This window comes from Zootoca vivipara, chromosome 13 (assembly GCF_963506605.1).
Source record: "Zootoca vivipara chromosome 13, rZooViv1.1, whole genome shotgun sequence".
In the NCBI taxonomy this organism is placed as follows: Eukaryota; Metazoa; Chordata; class Lepidosauria; order Squamata; family Lacertidae; genus Zootoca; species Zootoca vivipara.
The window spans coordinates 21,375,949-21,388,529 of record NC_083288.1 but is presented as its reverse complement, the minus strand read 5'-3'; the positions used below and the strand labels follow the sequence as shown (position 1 = coordinate 21,388,529).

The 12,581-nt window shown below is 46.4% G+C and overlaps 1 protein-coding gene across 1 annotated transcript in view; it reads left to right on the top strand.

Moving 5' to 3' along the window:
• Positions 1-4,160: 4,160 nt before the first annotated feature.
• Positions 4,161-12,581, top strand: part of KPNB1 (karyopherin subunit beta 1) — a 34,076-nt gene continuing 25,655 nt past the window's right edge. Inside the window, exons 1-4 of the mRNA XM_035134979.2 lie at positions 4,161-4,710; positions 6,294-6,352; positions 11,824-12,006; positions 12,325-12,525. Of these exons, the coding sequence (XP_034990870.1) occupies positions 4,671-4,710; positions 6,294-6,352; positions 11,824-12,006; positions 12,325-12,525 (483 nt within the window). The 5' untranslated portion in view covers positions 4,161-4,670. The remainder of the gene's footprint in view (positions 4,711-6,293; positions 6,353-11,823; positions 12,007-12,324; positions 12,526-12,581) is intronic.

Below are 12,581 nucleotides of genomic sequence, written 5' to 3'. Positions count from 1 at the left end.
TTGCCAAACCTTAAATGGCAGCCCTATAAACAACAGTCTTATCTTAGAAGCAGCCAGAGTGTGGATAATCATGGTTTAGACTGTATCCAGGGAGATGTTGCAAGTAGCACACAAAAGACTTAGGCTGAAGTTAATTCAACAAAGAAGTATTCCACCAAGCCTATTGGACACCAGCATGTTTTATGCGACTGAGCATTTTGTCCACAGATGGATGCGGAATTGACACACCTCTTCTGGGAATACCCTTCATTTCCTGGAGAAATGGGAGGCACAGCACACAGCTGCTGGAACTTTTCGTTTCTACTCCTTAACCCTACTCCTTACCTGATTAACTACCTAATATACGGCTAACCACTGCATGACTTGAATGAATGAAAGGCAAAAAAATGAAAATGCTGCTGTGAAGTAAGTTAAGTGGTTCGGGCAGCATGGGAGGCAGGCGAAGAGAGACAGGTGGACCGTGTTAATGTAAAAGAGTGAAAACTTCAATAAACTATTAATTACTAAAAAAAGAAAAACAGTATTCTAGACACACACACACATCTGAAAAGCAGGAGTGTCAAAATCAAGATAGTTATGGGCCACTTTTTGCTGTCACTGGGCTTCTCTGATATTGTCCTGTGCACCAAGATACAGTAAACACCAAACCACTCAGAAATGCTCCCCTAAAAACACAATTTGATGGGAGTATAGCTGCTTGATGACCATTGCTACCATAAGGCAGGCTTGATAAGTAGTAGTTCCTTGCATCTTGCCAAATTTGCTTCAACTTTTATGTCCCTTGACTTCTGATAATCCCTCCCATCCTGCTAAACTGCCTCTAGCTCACTGTCAAACTAAGGAGCAGATTGGGCTTAGGAAAGAACATGTCTACCACTCAGGTTATCTCTGTTTCCCAGAGAGTGACCAGATCTTCAACAGGAGGGCCAAACATCAACAAGAAACTTTCCAAGGCCAGGCATAAACCATTTGGCTTCCACAAGACTACAGAGAAGACCATCCCACTTGGACTAATGCCCTAACAAAGCAAATTAGCCACTGCAAGCCAACCCTCCATCTCTGTGGAAGTAATCTGACCCACCAACATTACTAAAAACCACTCCACATTCAGAGACTAATTTTGTCAGCTTGGGTAAGGAGACAGTCTGGTAGTGGGGTGGGTTGTACCCACATTGGTGCTCAACACCAAAAAGTATGTGAAATTCAGGGTTAACTGGATCTTGATCCTGATGAGGGAGAAATAAATATTGGACTCCATGTGGCCAATGGACAAGGATGATGGGAGCTGTTGTCCAATAACATTCTGAGGACCCCCATCCCTACCTTATAAACTACTGTTCTTGGATCCCCCCCATTCTAGATCCTAAAGCTTATTAGGGTACTGCCCCAAGATCCCAGGTGAAATAACAGGAAGAAATCAACTCCCTGCCCCATTCATCTACTCAGGTCTCAGTAACATGAGCCACGTTGGCGCATTTATCCATGGTTATTAATAAATTGTAACAGTTTCCTTGGGGACGCAGGTGGCGCTGTGGGTTAAACCACAGAGCCTAGGGCTTGCTGATCAGAAGGTTGGCGGTTCGAATCCCTGCAACGGGGTGAGCTGCTTGGTCCCAGCTCCTGCCAACCTAGCAGTTTGAAAGCACGTCAAAGTGCAAGTAGATAAATAGGGACAGCTACAGCGGGAAGGTAAACGGTGTTTCCGTGTGCTGCTCTGGTTCGCCAGAAGCAGCTTTGTCATGCTGGCCACATGACCTGGAACCTGTACGCTGGCTCCCTTGGCCAATAATGTGAGATGAGCGTGCAACCCCAGAGTCGGTCACGACTGGACCTAATGGTCAGGGGTCCCTTTACCTTTACCTAAGGACCAAACCTTTGCTAAGAGTTTCCTAATCCACTGATCTGGCACTGAGTGAAACACCAAATGAGTCCAGGGCAAGTTGGGTTGCTAATGCTGTTGGAAGGATGAAGATGAGGGTGAGAAGTGGGCCTTGTTCTAGAATTTCCAACAACATCTGCTAGTTTAACTTTCATCGCTAACTCCCCTTGCCTATGACTACTGTAATAGAAGCACCCTCGCTGCTTCCCAAGGATTCCACAAGGAAGTTGCAGAGCCATGCAAATAGATGTTATAAGGGAGTAAATTTTTACTAAAGTGGCACAGCAGCGGCAACTAATAAGTATAGAGTGTGTTATAAAGTGCGTAATAATAATAAGCACTACTTGTGACGTCAGATATGGCCATGGTGATGCATGCCTTAGTTACATACCAGTTGTAACATAAATTGTTCTACCCGGACACTGAGGTCCAGCGCCGAGGGCCTTCTGGCAGTTCCCTCGCTATGAGAAGGCAAGTTACAGGGAACCAGGCAGAGGGCCTGTGGAATATCCTCCTACCAGAAGTCAAAGAGAACAATTACCAGACCTTTAGAAGGCATCTTAAGGCAGCCCTGTTTAGGGAAGCTTTTAATGTTTGATGGATTTCTGTATTTTAATGTGTTGGAAGCCGCCCAGAGTGGCTGGGGGAACCCAGCCAGATGGGTGGGGTATAAATAATAAATTATTATTATTATTATTATTATTATTATTATTACTACTACTACTACTACTACAGTGGTACCTCTACGAATTTAATGCGTTCCGAACGCACATTCGTAAGTCGAAAAAATTTGTAAGTTGAATCCCATAGGAATGCATTGGGAGAAAAAATTCGTAAGTCAAAGCAACCCTATCTAAAAATTCATAAGTAGAAAAAATCCTATCTAAACCGCATCCAAGATGGCAGACGGAGCTCCGTTCGTAAGTAGAAACATTCGTAAGTAGAGTTATTCGTATGTAGAGGTACCACTGTATTATTATTATTATTATTATTATTATTATTATTATTATTATTTTATTACTTACAGGCACGTCCAACTCTATAGAGATGCAATCTACTCCCAGTGTAATAAAACTGGCAGTGATCTACCCATTGTCATTGCCCATATTGTTGACCTTTTTTTAGGGAGAGAGACCAGAGTTGTTGAGTTTTTTTAGGGGAGGGTTGTATTAAATCGCTCAACCAACAGTCCACAACTTTCCCTTCTTCCCCCACTCTGGGGGAAGCGCAACAATGGGACATAGCACTGGGGACGTCACGATCGCTCAGGAGTAACCAGGCAATCTCTTATTTAACTCCTGCTATCGACCTGGAGAACCCTGGCAATCTACCTGTCGATCGCGGTTGACCAGTTGGACATTGCTGGACTACTGTAATACAATCTACATGGGGCTGCATTTGAAAAATGTTCAGAAGCTTCAGCTGCCCCAGAATGCTGTGATTCAGCGTAAGGCAGTTCATGTTCCTATATATGCGCTACTACTTTCATGCAGCTCATTTCAACTGGGCTTGTGGCAAATGAACTTTCACACAAAACCATCTGTTAGGATGTGCACACATTATGTTTTGATCAGTCAGTTTTTACCTATAAGTTGCGCTATGGACTATAACCTGCTAAAGACCCAGAGCTAAAATGAATGCAGTATCAAAAGTTGTTTTTCCAGATCTTGTACATACATCCCATGAGAAATGTCAAATATTTCATGTTAGAAACTTATAATTAGATGATGTATCTGATTATCATTGCACATAGCGGCTGGCAGAGTAACATAAGCAAGGGAAGAGGTTAGAAAACATAGCAATAAATTTATTAAATATATTAGCATACTCAGGCAAACAAACATAAAGCATGTGAAACATCAGCAGCCTGCACTTATTTATGTTTACTCAGAAGGAAATTTCACCTCTCTTGATAGGTCTCCCCCCCCCCGCCCTCAAGTAAGTGTGCACAGGATCACAGCCTTAATTAAGCCTACATCTCTCCCACAAATCTTTATTAAGGGAATTTTCCTTTTTTTTTAAAAAAAAAAAGCAAACTACTGCGCCCCATTAGACCTAACACCGTCATGACGTACGAGCCATAACTGGCCAATCGGCGCTTGAGGAAGGGCAAGGCGGGCGTCGGCCGGTTGAAAACGAGGGGAGGGGAGAGCTTGCTCCTGTTCCTGCGTCTTGGCTGTTGCGTGAGCACGCTCGTTACGCACGAACGTTACGTGCCTGAAGGCGGGCTGGGGCCTGGGAGAGGCCTGACCAGTCTAAGTCAGTCAGTCGAGTCAAGTCAGTGAATAAGGGAGCGAAACAGCTTCCCCTCAGGGAGGCTGCGTGACAGAGGAGCGTGTGTGGGGAGGGCTTTTTTTTTGCACTCACGCACCCACCCACGCACGCCCTCGAGCTCTTTTGTTTTCCTCCCTAGGGTGAATCACTTCGCTTCACCTCGCCGCGCGCGCTTTTTTTCGGTTTTTTTTTAAAACTCCCCTCTTCCTGTCCGTCCCCCGCCTCCTCCCCCTCGTCCTCTTCCGCCGCCACAAGGAGTTGTGTGGGGGGAGGGGGGAGGGGAAGTAGTAGAGGAGAGGAGAGTCGTTTCCGCCGGGGGTGGGGCCACCCCGCCGCAGCTGAGGGAGAGAAGTAAAGAGCGCGAAGGGAGAGAGCGGCCGGCCGAGTGAGCGGGGACAGCGGCAGCAACAGCAGGCGGCGGCGATCACCGACTCCGGTGCTCCCTTTCCCTCTCCCTCCCCCCCTTCGCCTCTCCTCTCCGTCCCACCAGGCTCTCTCGCCTCACGCCGCCGCCAACATGGAGCTTATTACGATCTTGGAGAAGACGGTCTCGCCAGGTAAAAACGGGGAGAAGGAGGGCTGGGCGGAGGCATGGGAGGCGGCATCCCGACAGGCCCCTCTCTCCATGGGGATGGGCGGGAGGCCAGGGGAGGAAAAACTAACTGCCTCCCCCTCCCCACCACGATATAGAATAATATGTGGGGGGTGGGTGCTATTTAAAGGTGGGTGGTCGAGGGGGAGAAAGGGGTTCGGAGGAAGGGTGTCAAAGAAATGAATGATCTCGGATGGGAAAGGGAAGGCCACGGGGGGAGGGTGAAGCTGAGGATGCCGGGCGGTTGGAAAAGGAGTTCCTGCCTTCTAGTGTGGGCAAAAAAGAGGTATGGTTTGGGGGGTCAATGTTGGGGGAAGGACGAGGAAGGAGAATGGGTGGGGGGGTCAGTTAGTTGGATGGGTATTTCCGCCAGCCCCACTGCGCGTGGCCTTTAAGCGGTGGGCCGAGAGTCGGTGGGTGCCCAGGCAGAAAGCTTCATCTCCGCTCCTATGTTGGTTAGGGGTCCGTTGGGTGCCTGAGTGGGTGAGGAGAGGGCGGGGGGATACGAGCGAACGGCCTCTGCGTAAAGGGGGCGGCGATGTGGGGCGGGGGGTCCTTTGCGAGGCGAGCATGGAGGCGCCTCTCGTGGCACGAGGGAGGGAGAAGGGAAGGGTGGGGTGGAAGCTGTCTCTGCGAAAGGCGCCTCGGCATATGGCTGTGGGGCAAGCCTTCTTTTCTGCTACTTGTGTGCGAAGGGCGACGGGTCTACCCCCCCCCCCGATATGCTTTGCTTAGAGGGGGAGAGAGGGAATAAGTCTTGTGTGAACTACGGGGTGGGTCGTGAGAGCGGGTCCCAGGCGGGGTCAGTAGAGGTCTGGGTGTGAGATCAGGATCTCGTAGCCTTTGACACTCGGATGTATCGCCGGGGGAACTTGCACACTTACATAATAAAGCGATCCATGTGCAGGCCGGCATTGGCCGAGGGTGGTTTTGTATCTAGCCTGGGGTGCAGGCCCAAAGCGGAGAGGTGGGGTGGCAGCAATAAGCCCCCCGGTGCCCAGAGTTGGGAGATTGGGGAAGTAGTCGCGGCCCAGCACATGTTGGGGGAAGTTGAATGCATCGCTCCTCTCCCCCACTCCTAAAATACGCTTATGATTTGGACGGATACGATCTCGGGTCTCCAGAAGCGGGACTCTTGGGTGATGCACACCGGACCCGCTCGCTGTGTCGGGGAGGCGATCTCCCCGCTATCCCGCCTTTGGGGAGAGAATGTATCATTTCTCTCCTCTCCTCCCCCCCCACTCCCGGCCCGCCGTGAATGGAACCGAGAAAGTGAATTTCCCAGTGAACTTGAGGTGCTTCTTGCTGATAGAAGCCAAGTTTGACTAGAAGGAGAAAGAACTCCCGAGGCCCTCAGTATCGGGAGGGGTCTGTTGCTGGACGCCTGGTAGGAATGTGAGCATGAGGGCGTCTGGGGTGTCAGCGCCTTGATTCAAGCAGTAGAAAGAGGGGCGAGCAGATGGGGGAGTTATTGCTGGGCCGGAATTGGGGGCCACCACTGACACCCCCTCGTGTATGTCCCCCTCCCATCCTCCTAATCCCCTGCAGATTGCACCGAGCTTGAGGCAGCTCAGAAGTTCCTGGAACAAGCGGCCATCGAGAACCTGGTAAGAGAAAAACCCGGGCTTGAGATGCCCTTGGGTGGGGTTTGGAAAAGCGAAATTCCTTTCCTGTGTGTGTTTTATTATCATTATTTTTTAAAAAGCCAGAGCAGGCCGAAGCGCCATAGAGGGGCGCAGCCTAACTGAAGGGTTTTTTCCCTTTTTCTCTCTCCCTCTCTCTTTTTGGGGGAAGGGAGGGGGAAATGAAGGAGGCAGCCAATGGCAAGACTCCCGGGAGTCGCGCCACCCAATCGTGAGGGCGCGCCGGGCTCGCGGGAGGGAAAAGGAAGGGGAGGGCGATTTGGCTCTGCCGCGCTGCATGCATGGAGGGAAAGGCGGGGGGAGGAGGATGGATAGATGAGGCCTGCGGGGGCCGGCCATGTGGGGAAGCCGGCATGAGTAGCTAGCTAGATGCCGCCGGAGGAGGAGGCCGCCGCCGCTGCTGCATGAAGCGGGCCCGACCGCCTAAGTGCTCGTAGGCGGGCCTACCTTAGGTTTCGTTTTTCCCTACTGGCTCCCCTCCCTAATTTTAGGGCTTGCCATGCTGGGCCTCCGATCCTCCCTGCATTTTCATTGCCGTTTCCTTTCCCTTTCCATTCCTTTACAGCTCCACCCAATAGCCCTATTCTTAAAACGTCTCCCTTGAATTTGCATGCTTATAAATAGTATTTTCCTTGTTTTCTTCAAAGACTCTTTTTTGAAATCTGTTGTTAGTCTGTCCCTTAATGCCCTCAACACATATTTTCAGTTTCTAAAACTTTGTGAAATAATTCATTTCTGTCTGCAAAAGCCTTGCTTTAGAAGGCAGGTAGGGATACATTGTAAAAGGGGACACAGCCAAGTGGGTGTCCTGAGTATGTCACCCACTAAACTAATGTAGAACAGGTGGGGCAGCTTAGGTTATGTATACTTGAACTGACAGCACATAAAGCAGTGAAGAAGAATTCAATTCGCTGTATTTGAGAGAACCTTTAAATGGCTCTTCCTAACAGACGTCTGGGGCTCCTGCCTTTAAAATCTCTTGAGGCTTTGGGTTGACTCCAGCAAACTTGGAGGCTTTTAGAGAAGTATCATTTCTGAATTGCATATTATGTGTTGCATTGGCATTGTTGGGTGAGTGTTAAGTGACAACATGTATTCTAATTTCTATATAGGTGCTTACCTGAATCCCCCACCCCATCCACCCTGTTTCTATTTAATTTGCAGGGTCATGTTCTGTAGGTTGCTTTGCACTGAAATATTTGATGTTAACACATACTTGCTATTTTAGAGGTCTTGCTGTACTTTTTCTACACTGTAACAGTGAAATAGAAATACTGTAAAAGGTGTAAAGACAAAGGGAACATTTGTATGTGTGTTACCTGAGCAGTGTCTTCCCGCTACCCGCAACCAGTAGTGTTTCTGTGAATAGCCTGACTGTTGCTTCTCTTGAAAGTTAAGCAACGGAGGGACTTTGAGATGTTCTTGTATGGTTTCATACACCACCTGTGAATAGACAGACTTGGGGTTAAAGCTCATGTGTTATAAAGAAGCAAGAATTTTCATGTATAAGGCAATCTGCACCAAAATGTTCCTTTAGTGCTACGCTAATCTATTTCTTGTGCTGTGTAACAAATGCCCTTGGTCCTGAAGATCTTGCATGTTTTAAATTAATGTTAAAGGTAACAATAACTATGTAAGACCCATTGTCTAGCTATCTCCCTGCCTTGCCCCAATGTTTTGGTTAAGGTGCAGCCCCCTTCCACTCAAAGCATCATATTTTAAAAATTTATCAGAGTTGCGTTCCACCCTCATTCCAAAGTGTATACAAGGTATCCTATTCTATTCTCACAATATATTTTGAGATACCCGGGGTTGAGGGACAGTGGTTGGCCCAAGACCAACTGATGAGCTTCATGACTCTGTGGATTTAAAACTGGGTTTCCCAATTCAATGTCTAGTGTACTATTTGCTGCACCATACTTGTTCTTACTGTGAGAACTGCAATGAGCTGAAAAATATTTGCAGGTCATATGTGCAAAGTGCACAGATTTTAAGTGACCTAGGTCTAGGTGATTAGGAGCCAGCTTTGCCACAAATAGAAATAAGTTAATAATTGAGTGCTATCACAACTTTTAGCCATCAGTAGCATTCCCCTAGTGTTTGTAAATTGAGCATAGACTTAAAACCTTGTGTGTTAGGGATGGGAAGGACACCTTATGAGATAAACACAGGATTTCCAATCAAATAGTGCTTTGAGAACTTGTTTTGTCAAGGTACTTTGTAGCTCTGCCCTTACTTGCACTCCCTGAGGTGAAGTCCTGTGTTACAGCACTTTAGGATTGTTTTAAGTTTTCTTCCTGGACTGCCATTTACCAGTACCTGTATAACATTCGCTGCCCCTTGAATTCAGAGTTCCACACACTGCATAAAATGCAGCGTGATTTTATTTTGGGGGGACAGAAAGATAACTGGGTGGAGGATGATCAGGAGATTGCTGCACAGCAGAGAGCAGGACTGAGTCAGGTTCTACAATACATGGATAAATGCATCCCAACCTTAATTTACCCCTCTATAGATCAGCTTCATTGCAAAATTGCAACCATCTCTCTTCACCTAAGCTATCTAATGTTGTCCTTTTCAGCCATATAAACACTTTCCCAAGTTGCTTTCTATCTACTCACTTGTCAACTGCTCAGTGTTTTCTCTCATATCAACCATGCATAGTCCAAATGGGAGGTGCATGTGTGACGTGTGGACCACATGTCTAGACTTGTTTCCTGTACCACCCATGTTCAGGCTAAGGAAGTTCATAACTGGGTGGATTGAAGGGCAGGGTATAAGGCAGAGTTTGGCAATATTTTGTGGCCCATGGGCATATTTGGAAACAGGAGAAATTATCATAGGCAACAGCCGAAAACACATATCATCATCTATTATATTGGCTACAACAGAATGCTGCTTTTATGCCTAATTTCAAGGGGGGGGTTACCCTGTGGGTGCCAGCACATGTGTGTGCACATGCGCAACTGCAGCAACCACATTAGTGAGATTGTGTAAGAGCATCTTGAGCGGGGATAGGATGAGGGAAATTGGTTGAAAGATGGAGAATGGATTGGGATTATACAGGAAAGCTGAGAAAAATCCCAACGTTGCTGTTTAGGGACCAGCAGTGGATAGAGTATGGGGTGGGGAGGCTGAGATATGAATAATACTCATGGGGATTTGGATTTGTTTTTCCTTTAAACAGATACCCTCCAAGCCACAGAACAAGTCACTTTTTGAAAGTGAGGAAACTTCCAAAAGTAATTAGTAATATGTCATGGGTTTGTATGTAATTTCCATACAAAGAAAGTGAAAAAATTATAATAGGCAGCCCCAATCCCTCAAGCACTCTGAAATACTGCCAAGTCTGTGATTCCTAGACGCCAGTACCAAGCTTTCAGGTGTCACTATACTAAGGTTCCTGGATCTTTGTGACCTGGCTATGCTCTTCCATCAAACTGGCCTGAGGATGTGCCTTAAGTAAGCATTGCAGTTTGTGCCATTGGATGTTCAACCACCCACCCTGTGCTGTCCCACCCACCGTCTGCACATCCAGACTGGGTAAATAAAACTTGACCAATATCCAAACTCTACAACCTACCTTTACCATTTGCTGATTTTCTTTTCATGATTTCTCTGCAGCCACCCATTACTAGTCTGCCAGTGCACTCCAGTGTCACTGAAAATAAAGGGGGATTTAAATTTGTCAAGTGCTTTTGAGCAAATTACAGTTTGACACCCATCCTGGTTTGTTGCTAGAATTTTATAGAGCCATCCTGGCTGAACGTTGGCTAAGTATATCCCAGTTTGTTCATCATATTAACACATGAAGACCGTTTGGTGACAGTTTCCTTATTAGGAGATCATATTCGAACATGCAGAACAACTCCTGTGTCCTTCGCCAAATTGACTGCTTTAAAAACCACTGCTAGCTACTTCTAGGATTTCAGTTTGAAGTCACATTTATTTTACAGCAGGGCAGTCAACACTGAGATGTCTAGAAAAGCCCATGAGTCAAAAAGGACACAATTGATAGTAACTTTGTGTACTTGCATACTGTAGGGTGAAAATGCTACTGATACTCAGTGTAGCTGCACTGAAGATAGTTAGCATGACTAATATTAGTTTCAGTGGGTCTAACTTGAACAGGACTTGTTTGGATACAACCCATTTATTTGCCTGTTGTGTGAAACAACAGTTGATGGATATGATGTACTTATCCTGTTCTTTTGTTAGTATTATTATTAATGCCTTAATTATACTGACTTGAGAGTATAAATTTTGACACTGTATCATGAGTATTAAGTAATTGTGGATTTGCTTAGTTGCTATCTACTATGCAGACCCAGGGGTGGGGGACTTCCTGCCTGCAGCCCTAACTAGGTCTGTCAGGCCTCCCCATTTGATCTGCAAGGCTGTTATGGCCAAGCCACACCCATTTGCTCTAAATAGGTGTGGGGCAGATAAAGATGTAGCTGGACTGGAAGGTGGAGTGCAGGCACTGCCCATCTGCTCATTGGTGACACCTGCAATACCTGTGCTCAGAGCTTTGCAGGCTCATCAGAGTTGGAAAGCACATTGCTTTTGCCTGCATGGTTTAAATTCAAATTGCATGGGCAAAAAGAGGTCACCTGATTGCATTGTGACTTGAGGTGATTGATAGCTCCACTTCCCCATCCCTGATGTAAACAGCTCGTGCCCACCTCCTCCTGCAACCCTGTTAGAATCCTATTGCACAACCTTGTAGTAAATTCTGCATATTTGGGTTGAGTTTTAGTAGTCCTAAAAGAATCTGCTTAGCAACTCAAGGAGAGGACTGGAATTGGGATGATCCTGCCATATAGCAGAATGTAGCAACTTGTTTCAGGTGGTATCATGAAGTGGGATAGACAGCAGTGTCTGAATGCTGTAACAAGCTGCCTTAAAATGTTGGCCCTACTAGGGTGGAGTGAAATGAGGATTGTTCCATTTTGGCTCTGCTTGAGGCAGCAGAATAGCTTGAGCTGCAGTGGTCATACATACTATCTCAGCAATGGTGAGATCAGAAAATAAATTTCCGTGCAATAGAGTATGACACTTGAGAGATGTTTTCAAATACTGTATGAGCTTGAGCATGGAATCATTGACTGACTTTCAGCAGGTTGCTATGTGTCAGTTCTTAATCTGTAAGGTAGGAGTAACCAGAGGTTGCTTGCACTATTTGTTTCACAGTTATATAAATCACTAATAAGGAGGACTAAACATGTATGATATTACATATTGAGGTGTGTATGTACTTTCAGCTTGGAAAGGTAAGATTCTTCCATTCTAGTTTTTGACCCTTAAATTCAACTGTAAATGCTGTCAGATTCATGCAAAGGTTAGAGTTTAGGCGTGACTACTTCTTCACTCAAGGGAAGGATGCAAGCTAGCTTCAGTTACTGAATTGTATTTACCTCTCTTTTTTTGGCCAGCCCACTTTCCTTGTGGAACTGTCCAGAGTGCTGGCAAACCCAGGGAACAGCCAGGTTGCCAGAGTCGCAGCTGGTTTGCAGATCAAGAACTCTCTGACATCTAAAGACCCTGATGTTAAGGCCCAGCACCAGCAGAGATGGCTTGCAATCGATGCCAATGCTCGTCGAGAAGTCAAGAATTATGTACGTAAAAATACAGCATTTTTGCTCTTCTTCCCAGTTGTGTTTGTTCAAACACCCTGTTATTCTATAGTGAATGCAGATCATGCATCTACACCTGTGTTTTGAGACCTTGCTTCTCAGTTTACTTTTCTCTTCCTGTTTATTCCCAAGTCAAAGAGATTTCTTACGGTGACCTCTGGGATCCTATAATAAAATTGAAAGTCCCATGCCCAAAGATCTGTGTGATCTTGTAATAGAATTGAAAGTCCCTCTATCCTTGTACAACAGTATTCCAAGTGTGACGTCCTCATCTCTTGTTCCTTTCCCTTCTCCTTACAGGTTTTGCAGACCTTGGGTACAGAAACCTACAGGCCCAGCTCGGCATCACAGTGCGTTGCTGGCATCGCCTGTGCAGAGATCCCCATGAATCAGTGGCCTGAACTTATTCCACAGCTGGTAGCCAATGTTACAAATCAGCACAGCACAGAACATATGAAAGAGTCGACATTGGAGGCCATTGGCTACATTTGTCAAGATATTGTAAGTGCTAAAATCTTCTGCTTTTCTTCCTGTACCTGCTCTGCTCCTCTGCTCTT